We start from the raw sequence: 11,707 nt of genomic DNA, 5'->3' as shown, positions 1-11,707 counted from the left end.
CAGGGGCTGTGTAAGCAAAAGACAGGGCACAGCAGGGGTTAAACCACTAAGAGTTTAATGCGTTATTACTACAAGAATAAAGGATACCTGAGAGCCTCTCGCAGTGCCCGTAGCTTTAATGTAGCGTAATCACAGCCCTACAAAGAAGTGGACAGAGCCCCCCCCCCCAGAACACCCCCCCCCCCCAAACAGAAGTCGCTCCAAAGGCACTGAAGTGCTTGAAAAACCAGGGTTACAAAGCGATTTGTTTCGTTTCCTGCCTCTAAAACTCATAGAAACTTTAGGTTCTTCTCTATTATTACACAGCATTTACATGGTCGCAGCCCCACACGAAACACCGGGGGGGGGGGGGGCTGTAGGAGCTGATTTTTGGGTTATTTCCTCCCCCTCCCCCCCCCATGTGCCATGAATTGAATCCACCTGAACCTTGGGGGGGGGGGGGGCACCTCCTGCACATCAAACATAGAGGAAAAGAAAGAAAACGCAAGACCACCACCCCCCCCCCCCCAAAACCCCGTGTTCCCTCCCCTAAGGAATGAAACCAACGCCAACCCCAAATCACAACGGTGGGGGGGGGGGGTGGGGTGGTGGTGTCACCTTTAGTGGGTGCTACAGCTTTACACCGCATCGGGGGGGGGGGGCACGCACAAGGAGAGGACTCACACGAACACCCCAAGCACGAACAGAACGAGGAGGAAGGGGCTTTGCCAGTAGTTTCTATGGGGAAGGGGGGAGCCCCATGCGGGAGGGACCCCCCCCCATCCCCGGTGCCACTGTTCCCAGTGCAAAGGAGGGGGTGAGGCTGCTCCGTGGTGGTGCCGGGAGCAGGGCAGGAGGTTGGGGGGGGGCAGCAGCACCCTTAGAGAAGCCCCCCCCCCCCCCCAGGCCCCACTGTTTCAGTCTGTGATGGGGTTTGGCAGCACCTTTCCCTCTCTGCAGCAGCCGGCACCGATCCTGCACCCGGTGCAGCTCCGTGGGGCAGGGACGGTGCTGCCGTGGGGCTCATCCTGCCCGGAGCCCCTTCTCTTGTCCTGCTGCCGAAGGGGAGGTGCAGGCTGGGGCTGTGCCGCGGCACGAAGCGCTGAGCGGGTGAAGTCAGTGCCAGGGGTGGTGAAGAGGAACCTCGTGCTCGTGGCAGGCGAACGGAGCCAAGGAGGGGCCAGATTCGGCTTCTCCCCCCCAACCCTGCCCCGCTCCAGCAACATGGGGAGTAAGCAACACTCAGAAGGGAAAGGGAAAAGAAACCGACCCCAAGCAACCAAAACCCAACCGAAACCGAACGAAAAGGTGGATTTTGCTGTGCCAAGTTCCCGGCGCAGCCGCCTCTGTCCTGCCATGGAGACGTCTCCCCTGGTCCCTGGCCTCAACCAGGCTCCGCTTCCATCGCGGCACAACCCAGATGGGAGGGCTGAAGAGAGCCCCCCAGTGCAGAGGAGAGCAGCGACCCCGGTGTGCAAACAGGGTGGGAGGCGGCCTCCTCCCTTCCCCATCCCTGTGGAAGGAAGGAGCTGTCCCTCCCCGTGAGACAGAGCCACGAGAGCCCGGTGCTCTCCCCACAGCAGGGCCACGCATCCCAGCTCTGCCCCTCATCTCCTGCCCAGTGAATCCCTGCCTCCTGCCCCCAAACCAGGGGTGGGGGGGGAGCCCGAGTCCCCCAGCCTGGGGGATGCAGCCGGGCGCCCCGAGCCAGGCCCTGCTGTGCAAGCCAGGTTCTTCTCTTCACGGCTCTTTCATCCAGCCCCATGCTGAGGCGCTGCCCAGGAGCAGGCAGGGAGCCCCCTGCTCGCTATGTACACGTCTCCTTGCCGCTGCCTGCGCTCCCTAGTTCTCGGGGCTCGCGTTCTGCCTGGCCCGGATGAAGGCCATGCCGTGGGTACGGAAATGGGTCTTGAGGTTGAGCTGGCTGTCGAAGCAGCGCCCGCACACCTTGCACGAGAGCTTCCCGTCGCCCGCGTGCGGCGCTCCTCCTTCCAGCGGGCTCCGGGGCCCCGGCTCCTCCAGCTCGCCCGTTCCCTTCTTCTTCTTGTGGGTGATGAAGCGGTGGCGGTTGAGGGAGACCTGGGAGGTGAAGCAGAGCCCGCACTCGCGGCACTGGTGGGAGCTCTCGTCAGTCCGGTGCTGGGGGATGTGCTCCTGGAAGTCGGCGGAGCTGCTGGCCAGGTACCCGCACTTGCGGCACCGCAACGGGGCCCTGCGGTCGCCCTTGGAGCTTTTGGAGGGAGGGGTGGTGCTGTCGGGCTCCTCGCTGCAGGAATCGCCTTCATCCGACGACAGCTTCCGCTTCCGACCGGACGCCTGCGGGAAGGGGGCACGGAAGCTGTAACGGGGTGTGGGGGGCAACTCGAGCAGCTCCTGCCCTAACCCAACCTGCTCCGGGGTTTCCAAGGGGGATTTGCTTGGGTAAAGGCCAAAGGGGTCGTTCCTGCCCCACACCGGGAGCGGGGCTCCCGCAGCAGCCTCGGAGTTGCCCCTCGCACCGGGGCAGCTCCTGAGCCAGCCTGAAGGCAGCTGGGATGCGTCTGCGTTCCCTTCCCTGCAGGCAGTGAGAGGCTGGGCTGGCCAAGCTCAGCCCCCAGTGCGCTGGCAGGAGCTCAGCTGTGCCCAGGCAGGAGCAGGGCCTCGCAGTGGGAGGGAGCTGCCAGCCCCAAGCACCGCAGGACACGGGGAGGGAAGCACAAACCAGGATCGGGCCTCACGGAGATGCCCAAAACCTCCGCAAGGCCCCAGCCCTCTGCAAACACCCCTAACACGGGACCGCAGGGACCTCGTACCTGCATGGGGCCGGTCCCTATCCGGGCGATAACAACCTCCTGGCTCTTGGTCTGGTCGGTCACCTTGATCCCGTGTCGCACCTGGATGTGCTTCTCCAGGATGAGCCGGCTGCTGAAGGTCCTTTTGCCCTCTGTGCAGTACCTGCAGGGCCAGAGCGAGGAGGCAATGAAGTGATGCCCTGCAGCGAGGAGCCGAGCCCCACGCTTGCTCCAGCACAACGGGGCAGCCACCAAGGCCTGGCTCCGGTATCCGGACCCCCAGCACTACTCAGACACTGGCTCAACCCTCATCGTGCTTCATTCATCCGTAGCTTTCTGCACCCCAGCCCGGCTGGAGCGGGGAGCACCAAATCCACCCCTCTCCAAGCAGAGCCCTCCCGTCGGGTACCGGCAGGGATAGACGCGCTTGATCCCTTCGTGGTTCACTCGCACGTGTCTCCGGAGGCTGGGAGCGGAGCAGAAGGAGCGCTCGCAGAGGTGGCACGGGAACTTCTTCACCGACTGCAAGAGACAAAGAGGCAGGGGGGGTCCAGCGCTGGGGGGCCCGGAGCAGCGTTCCCATGGGAGAAGCCGGATGTGGGAACTCGGTGCTGCCTCCCGCTCACTGCTCCGTGCCCGTCCCAACGCTGCGCACCTGCGTAACAAGTACCTGGGTTCTGCTCCCCAAAACCCAGCCCTGACTGCGTCCCTATTGGGGTGACGGGCAGATCGTGCGCCCTGGGGTCCCGCCGCGCTGCTCTGCGCTCTCAGCAGCCCCTGCCCGCGTTCCCAAAGGGCTCAGCAAAGCCGGAAGCAGAGCCCAGGTTTCCTCCTCACCTTGCCGTGGTCCTTCTTCATGTGGGAGACGTACTCATCGCGCTCGGGGAACCAGGAGTGGCAGACGCCGCACGTCCAGCCGCTGCCTTTGGACTTGTTGACCGTCTTGCGCTGGAAGCGGCTCCGCTTGGTCTTGCGCAGCTCCGGGGAGCTTGGGGGCTCGTCCTCCTCCGTGGAGGACGACGACGACTCCGAGATCTTGGACACGGGCGTTTCCAGAGGCTCCTGCTTCGGCGTCAGCAGGATGGCCGCCTTCTTTGCCAGGTCTTCCTTGGGCTTCTGGGGCTGGTGGGTGTTCTGGAAAGGAAAGGGCTCGGCAGCCGTTTGGGGTTGGGATTTCCTCCCCCTAACCCCTTCCCCAGCACTGCAGTGGGCTAAGAAGGAGCCCGCAGCCAGGCCCCATCCCGCACAGACGGGCTCATCTCAGGCTTGGGGGGACAAACGGAACCAGGTGTCAGGGTCCTGCTGCACCAGTGATGCGCTGGGAGCCCTCACCCAGCCTCAGCCAGCCCCGGTGAGGGAGAGCTCTCCTGGAACACGCGTTGTTACCTTAAGGTGCTCCAGCATGGTGCGCTTCTGGGCGAAGAGCAGCGGGCAGTCCGGGCACTTGAAGACGCTGACCCGTTGGTTAAGGAGATGCTGGTCGAAGTGGGAGGAGAGCAGGGGCTTGTGGGTGAAAACCGTGTCGCACATCGCACACTTGTAAATCATTCTGTGGGGAGGGGGAAAGAAAACCACTGCTGGCACAGCCCGGGCTCGCAGCAGGAGGAGCAAGAGGGTGGAAAGCAGCCCTGGGAGCAGCCTGACCCACGCCAAGGGATGGGAAAGTGAAAAGGAGACAGATGCAGCTCCCCCATCCTGGTGCTGAGCTCTTCCCCAATGCGCCCCCCAACCCAGGATGCTCCCACTTCTTGTAACCATGGAATCCTTTAGGTTAGAAAACATCGAATCCAGCCATGAAGGCAGCAGTGCCACTAAAACCATGTCGCTAAGTGCCACATCTACCCGTCCTTTAAATGCTTCCAGGGAGGGGACTCAAGGGCTTCCCTGGGAGCCCTGTTCCGGTGCTCGACGGCCCTGCTGGTGGAGGCATTTTCCCTAATACCCCATCTAAACCCGCCCCCATCCTATGGCTTGTTAGGGGTGATCTCAGGGAGCACTTACTTGGATTGCTGGTTGCCGAAGCCAGGGTGCTGCGTGTAGACGTGCGCGTGGGCGCTGGGGGCGGACTTGAACGCCATGGGGCAGATGGGGCACTTGTGGAACACCTCGCAGTGGGAGGTCTGGATGTGGGACTTGATGGAGTTGACCCCACCGAAGACCACGGCGCAGCTGGGGCACCTGCAGAGAGGAGGAGCCGCGCTGCAGAGGCTGCCACACACCGAGGGCCAACAGCAGAGAGACACGGGAGCACCGGGGCCCACGCCTGCTCCTTGTCCAAGCTTTAGGACTCGGGATGAGGCCCTGCCCCAAAGGACAGCAGAATCCAAACCAATTCTGGGCTCTGGGGAAATTCCAGTTAGGAGCAACCAGTGCTCATCACTGGGGGGACCTGATGCTGCCAGCCATGAGGTGAAACGATGGCCAGCAGGCCCCAGGAAGAGGGAAATTCCTCCCCGTGTTAAAGGGGTGAGAGACAGGGAAGGGGTAAAGCAAAAGGTTCATAGAACCAGGGAATGGTTTGGGTTGGAAAGGACCTTGAGATCATCCCAGTTCCAACCCCCTGCCACGGGCAGGGACATCTCCCACTAAACTAGGGCACCCAAGGCTCTGTCCAACCCGGCCTTGAACACCGCCAGGGATGGAGCATTCGCGAGCTCCCCGGGCACCCTCAGCCTTGCACCCAGCCCCGGTGGGGATAAGGGAAGTGGGTGCTCCCCCCGGCCGTGGCCCTACCTGTAGCCCACTCTGCGGGAGAAGTGCAGGCAGGCGTCCTTGAGGTGCGCCTCGAAGTTGGCCAGCAGGAAGTTCCCCCCGCACTCGGGGCAGACGTGGGGCGGGCGGCTCTTGTGGATGCGCTGGTGGGCGCTGAAGCTGCAGCGGTTGGACATGATCATGGGGCACGTGGTGCAAACCTGGCGGGGGAAGAGCGGCCAGAGGGTCACAAACCCTGCGGGTTGGAGGGGGAACAACCTGCAACACCCACAGCAGCCCCGAGCCGCGCGCGGCCACGGGGGAGAGGTGCCGGGACTCTGCAGGGCACGCGTTAGGAGATGCTGTGCTCTCAAGCTATTCCTGATGTCCCTAACAGCATTCCTAATGCTTTGCTCCTACATTTTAGCAGATACTTTGCTCTCCTGCTATTCCTGGTATCCCTAACAGTATTCCTAATGCTTTGCTCCTACATTTTAGGGGATGCTGTGCTCTCCTGCTATTCCTGGTATCCCTAACAGTATTCCTAATGCTTTGCTCCTACATTTTAGGGGATGCTGTGCTCTCCTGCTATTCCTGGTATCCCTAACAGTATTCCTAATGCTTTGCTCCTACATTTTAGGGGATGCTGTGCTCTCCTGCTATTCCTGATGTCCCTAACAGCATTCCTAATGCTTTGCTCCTACATTTTAGGAGATGCTGTGCTCTCCTGCTATTCCTGATGTCCCTAACAGCATTCCTAATGCTTTGCTCCTACATTTTAGGAGATGCTGTGCTCTCCTGCTATTCCTGATGTCCCTAACAGCATTCCTAATGCTTTGCTCCTACATTTTAGGGGATGCTGTGCTCTCCTGCTATTCCTGATGTCCCTAACAGTATTCTTAACGCTTTGCTCCTACATTTTAGGAGATGCTGTGCTCTCCTGCTATTCCTGCTATCCCTATCAGTATTCCTAATGCTTTGCTCCTACATTTTAGGGGATGCTGTGCTCTCCTGCTATTCCTGATGTCCCTAACAGCATTCCTAATGCTTTGCTCCTACATTTTAGGAGATGCTGTGCTCTCCTGCTATTCCTGATGTCCCTAACAGCATTCCTAATGCTTTGCTCCTACATTTTAGGAGATGCTGTGCTCTCCTGCTATTCCTGATGTCCCTAACAGCATTCCTAATGCTTTGCTCCTACATTTTAGGAGATGCTGTGCTCTCCTGCTATTCCTGATGTCCCTAACAGCATTCCTAATGCTTTGCTCCCACATTTTAGGGGATGCTGTGCTCTCCTGCTATTCCTGATGTCCCTAACAGCATTCCTAATGCTTTGCTCCTACATTTTAGGGGATGCTGTGCTCTCCTGCTATTCCTGATGTTCCTAAGAGTATTCCTAATGCTTTGCTCCTACATTTTAGGAGATACTTTGCTTTCCCACTATTCCTAACAGTATTCCTAACACTTTGCTCCTACATTTTAGGAGATACTTTGCTTTCCTACTATTATTGCTTTGCTCTTACATTTTAGGGGATGCTGTGCTCTCCTGCTATTCCTGCTATCCCTATCAGTATTCCTAATGCTTTGCTCCTACATTTTAGGAGATACTTTGCTTTCCTGCTATTCCTGATATCCCTAACAGTATTCCTAATGCTTTGCTCCTACATTTTAGGGGATGCTGTGCTCTCCTGCTATTCCTGATGTCCCTAACAGTATTCCTAATGCTTTGCTCCTACATTGTAGGAGATACTTTGCTTTCCTACTATTATTGCTTTGTTCTTACATTTTAGGGGATGCTGTGCTCTCCTGCTATTCCTGCTATCCCTATCAGTATTCCTAACGCTTTGCTCCTACATTTTAGGAGATACTTTGCTTTCCCACTATTCCTAACAGTATTCCTAACACTTTGCTCCTACATTTTAGGAGATACTTTGCTTTCCTGCTATTGCTGGTATCCCTAACAGTATTCCTAATGCTTTGCTCCTACATTGTAGGAGATACTTTGCTTTCCTACTATTCCTGGGCTGCATTCCCAGCAGCTGCCAGAACCAGCCTGAAACTGCTTCAACCCCACACCAGGATACGGCCACGGGGCTCTCAATGGGAGAAGCTGGCAAGGACTTGAGGGGATGAGCTTCCAATAGGAGCTGCCCTGAGAGATGGGGTACCCAGCGCAGAGGTGGGGTGAGGAGAGGAGCAGCCCCAGCCACGCGGCTGCGACGAGGCCAGGGGCCAGAGCACTGCCCAGAGAGACCCAAGGGTGAATCTGGCAGCAAAGCAACGAGAGGGAACAAGAAACCAGCCAGGTAACAGCAGCCAAAGACAGGCTGAGATGGGGCAGGAACCGGGGGGGGGCATCAGGGAATGAAAGGTGGCAGGTGAGGATTATGGAGATTTATGGCTTCAGCCTCCCCATCCCTCCCTGTGCTGAGGAAGCCTCCGGGTCTTTTGGTTTGTTGGAGAAGGGAACAGCTCCTGGTTTTAGTCGGTGTGGGTGCAGGGAGGAGGCCATCTGCTGGGTACAGGGACAGAGCTGCTCTGGCTAAGGGGAGCCTGGGAAGAGCTTTTGCCTTGACAGCAGCTTCCCACTGAATTGCCCGGCTCAAGCTCCATCCCCTCCAAGGCTACGAGAGGGAATGGGAGGAAGAAATCCTCCCCTGTTAAAGGCAAGGTCCTTGGGATAATCATACAAGCACGTAAACCTCAGGGCTCCCGATGACCTTCAGACAGAAAGCAGCCCTCCTCTGGAGCAGGGCCCTCATATCTGCATTTGAGCAGCACCATGGCTACGGCAGCAACCTGAGCAGGGTTACCAGGGAACCAGGAGCAAATTCCTTCTGTGCAAAGAAAGCCAAGGGGGCTGAGCCTCTCTGCACAAAGGGAGAGGTGAAGAGACAGGGAGGACAGGGCTCCTCTCTGGACCTGTTTGCCCTCCTTGCCTTTTAAAGGTCACCCCTCGGCGGTGTATTTGCTGGATGCTGCCTGTCCCAACAAACCAGGATGTGTTGGCAGCAGCAGGAAGCACCCAGGATCCCAAGTTTGACCCAGAAACAAGGGGGGGAAACCCCCCTCCCAGCACACCCCTTCCTGCATTCTCCAGGCTCCATTTGTGCTTCAAGCCATCGAAAGAGGAAGCAGCACCCGCTGCTCTAACATGGCTCTGTCCTGCACTGGGGGCCAGACCGCAGGGCATCAGCACTCGGGGACCTGCTCATCCCTCCCTGCTGCACCCCACTCCTGTACCCCCAGGGCAGGTTTACTGTCAGCCTCCCTGCCCTCCACCCCGTGCCTCCTGGGTTTTCCTTCCTGCATGAGTTTTACATGGAGAGGAATCAGGGGCTGCCTGCATCACATCTGGAGCCCCCCCCCCCCGTCTGCCCCACATCCCCGGGGATGGGTTGCCGTGGGTCTCACCGCTCTCCCACCCACGTACCGTGCTGCTGCTTGTCCCCGTGGTCACTGCCTGCTGGAAATGCGCGGCCAGCCCGGCTTTGTCTTTGCATTGCTCTTTGCACTCCAGGCACCTGAAGCAGCTGTAGTTGGTCTGCTCTGAGCTGTTGCTCAGAGGCAGGATGGGGAGGTCCTGAGCCCCGTTGGCCGTGGCCAAGGCATCCTGAGCCACACCAGTCACTTTGCTAGCCGGGAAGGAGGTCACTGAGACCAGGGGGGTGATGTCGGGCTGCCCGATCATTTGATCCAGGGCGATGGGCCTCATAACCAGATGGGAGCACTGCATCACCAGCCCCTTGTCCTTGTGCTCGCGGGCGTGCAGCAGCAAACTGCACTTGTTGAAGAAGACGAGGCGCTTGGTGCAGTGGTTGCAGGTGACCTCGATGCGCATGCTGCGCCGGTCGTAGTGGCGAGCCAAGCTCTTCTCCAGGGCAAAGGCGTCCCCGCACTCCAGGCAGCGGTAGCCGAAGGGAGGCAGCGCGAGGCTGGCGTCGGCCGGGGGGTTCAGGTTGGGTTTGTACGTTGGCAAGAGGTTTTTACTGTTGAGGATCTTGTTGAAGGCTTCCACGAGGCTGGACTGGCTCCGGGAAATGACCGTGCCTGCAAGGGTAGGGGAAGGCTTCTGCGGCTGCACCATCACCACCGTGGTGCCGTTGACTTTCTGGTTGGCCGTGGTGGTGACGGTGCCGGTCTGCGTCACGGTGCTGACGTTGGTCCTGGTGTCGGCTTTGGGCAGGGTCTGCGGCACCAGGTTGATGATGTTCTTGGCCACGGCCTTACCCGTCTTTGCTGGCAGCACCATGGATTTCTGCTGAGCCACGCTGGCGGCGATCAGCATGGCGCTGCTGGCGTTCTGGATGGTGGAGACGGGCAGGACAGTCCCTTTGAGCTTGGTGCCGTTGCCCAGCTGAACACTGACGATTTTGGGCCCCTCCGTGCTTTTCAAGGGGCTGGAGAGCTCCATTTTGTCCTTGGACACCTCCAGCACGATCCCTTCCTCTTTGTCTGCCGATGCTGAGAAGCTGGCGCCCTCCAGAGAGGTCTCTTGAGAGCTGTGCTCAGGGGGCCCCTTGGTGGAGCCAGGCTCGGAATCTGAGGAGACCCTGGTCACAGTGCGGGTGATGCTGCCACAAGACGTCTTGATGGTTTTAATCCGCACCTTCAGGGGCCGGGAGGAGTTGGAGGAGGGGGAATCGTTGGTGTTGTCTTCTTCCTCCTCCTCCTCTTCCTCAGCACTGGACATGCTCTGCGGGCTTCCCATGGACTTGTCCAGAACTTCGTGCTCTTCCTTGAGGGCAATGCTGTCCAGGTGCTTTGGAGACGGGGGGAGCCTGGGGCTTTGCACCACCGGAGAGGAAGGCTTGAAGAACGGCTCCCGGGGGCTGGCGGGCGAGTGCTTCACTTCAGGAAGGTTGCTGGTGCTGCTGTCCAGGTTTGGGTCAGATCCAGGCCAGGACGTGATGGGAGAATCCTCGGCGGCGTAGCGCACGGTGACTGACTTCAGGTGCTCCAAGGGGCTGTCCCCCAGGGCTGCAGCCAAACCCTTTGGACTGGCTTCGCGGCCCACATCCTCCGAGTCAGACTCCTCCTTCTTGATGCGGGAGATGGCAGAAGGGGACCCGCTGGCACCCCTGGCCTGGCCGCTCTCAAAGGCCTGCGGGTAAGCAGGGGGCAGGTTCTCCGGGTTCTCCCCCATGGGCTCTTTGCAGTCCAGGGACAGGGTGGGAGATGGGGAGAGGGAGGGCACGGCAAGGGACTTCTCTTTCGCCTTGCACTCCCGGGGTCTGTCGATCAGGTTGGCAGCGTTGTCTTCATTGGGATCGGGGCTAAAATGGGAGAAGATATCCAGGGGCTTGGGGCCTTTCTCCTTCACCCAGCACTCCCCGTTGGAGGAGGCTACAGCTTCCACAGACCTGGAGGGGGGGGACCTGGGCATCTCAGTGGCCCCAAAGCCATTCTGCAGCAAGCGGGAGCCGATGACGTGCCCGTCCTTGCTGCGCCCGTCCAGGGTGTCGAGCTGCTCGGGGCAGACCGTGTTCTTCACGATCACGCTGACAGCGGTGATGTCCGTGTGGGGCAGGACGTGGTCAGGGGGGCCCGGCTCTCCAGGGACTTGCTTGATGTGAGCATCGGCTTCCTCATGGCCGGAATGGATGGCCTCGTTGGTGTCAATGTCAGGAATATCAAAAGCTGCCAGCAGGTCATCGAAATCCGGAGTTTTCATGTCACCCATGGTGAGGAATGGAGCAGGGTCTGCAACAGGACGAGGAGAGGAGCGTTAGCACCGTGGCCCGAAGCCGGCAGAGGCACGGATGGGAACTCGCTGCTCCTGAGCCCCACGCTAAGCACCAGAGCCCTTTGCTGCCTTCCCCCCCACACCCAGCCTCGCACCCCCTCAGACCCACTTCTGGGCCTTTCTCCCTTTGCTTCTGTGCAACGCTTTGATCCCAGTGACAAGGACCCCAGCGCCCTGCAAGAGACGCCCAGGACCAGGGCATGCAGCGCGGCAAGGGGCTCTGCGGCACGGTGAGAGCAGCCTGCAGCAAAGCAGAGGGGCTGCACGCAGCAAACTCTTCCTTACAGAGGCACCCACCATGACGCAGGGACCGTCCTTCCCCCCCCCCCAACAGCAGCAAGGCCATTCCAAGGCCACCCCCGCTCACAAGGAAAAGCTCCAGACGGCAACAGGGAGGCTCAGATAAGAGCCCTCGAACACGTGGGCTGTGGAGCAAAGGATGGAGGAAGAGGGGAGGCTGAGAGACGTAGCAACAGGTTTGAAAACATGGCTGCGGCACAGACAAAGGGAATAATGTTCC

General features: G+C 59.5%; 1 protein-coding gene across 1 annotated transcript; it reads right to left on the bottom strand.

Moving 5' to 3' along the window:
* Nucleotides 1–1,778: 1,778 nt before the first annotated feature.
* ZNF687 (zinc finger protein 687) lies at nucleotides 1,779–11,186 on the bottom strand. The gene is made up of 8 exons (XM_062633850.1): nucleotides 8,875–11,186; nucleotides 5,484–5,662; nucleotides 4,752–4,928; nucleotides 4,137–4,299; nucleotides 3,588–3,884; nucleotides 3,160–3,272; nucleotides 2,772–2,913; nucleotides 1,779–2,295 (listed from the first exon to the last, which is right to left on the bottom strand). Exons 1-8 carry the CDS (start codon nucleotides 11,122–11,124, stop codon nucleotides 1,822–1,824), a joined length of 3,795 nt encoding a protein of 1,264 aa, XP_062489834.1. The 5' UTR covers nucleotides 11,125–11,186; the 3' UTR covers nucleotides 1,779–1,821.
* Between the last annotated feature and the right edge of the window lie 521 nt (nucleotides 11,187–11,707).

Source organism: Pezoporus occidentalis, unplaced genomic scaffold (genome assembly GCF_034315485.1).
Source record: "Pezoporus occidentalis ecotype Australia unplaced genomic scaffold, CSIRO_AGI_Poc_V1 ctg406, whole genome shotgun sequence".
Classification (NCBI taxonomy): Eukaryota; Metazoa; Chordata; class Aves; order Psittaciformes; family Psittacidae; genus Pezoporus; species Pezoporus occidentalis.
This window is presented reverse-complemented; position numbering and strand designations above follow the sequence as displayed.

Excerpts from the sequence above, each read along its gene's own strand:
- ZNF687 (XM_062633850.1), bottom strand. The coding sequence starts at position 11,124 with ATGGGTGACATGAAAACTCCGGATTTCGATGACCTGCTGGCAGCTTTT. Across the intron at positions 5,663-8,874 it reads CGGGGACAAGCAGCAGCACG|GTTTGCACCACGTGCCCCAT; the intron begins GTACGTGGGTGG and ends TTCCCCCGCCAG. Across the intron at positions 3,273-3,587 it reads TGAAGAAGGACCACGGCAAG|TCGGTGAAGAAGTTCCCGTG; the intron begins GTGAGGAGGAAA and ends TGTCTCTTGCAG.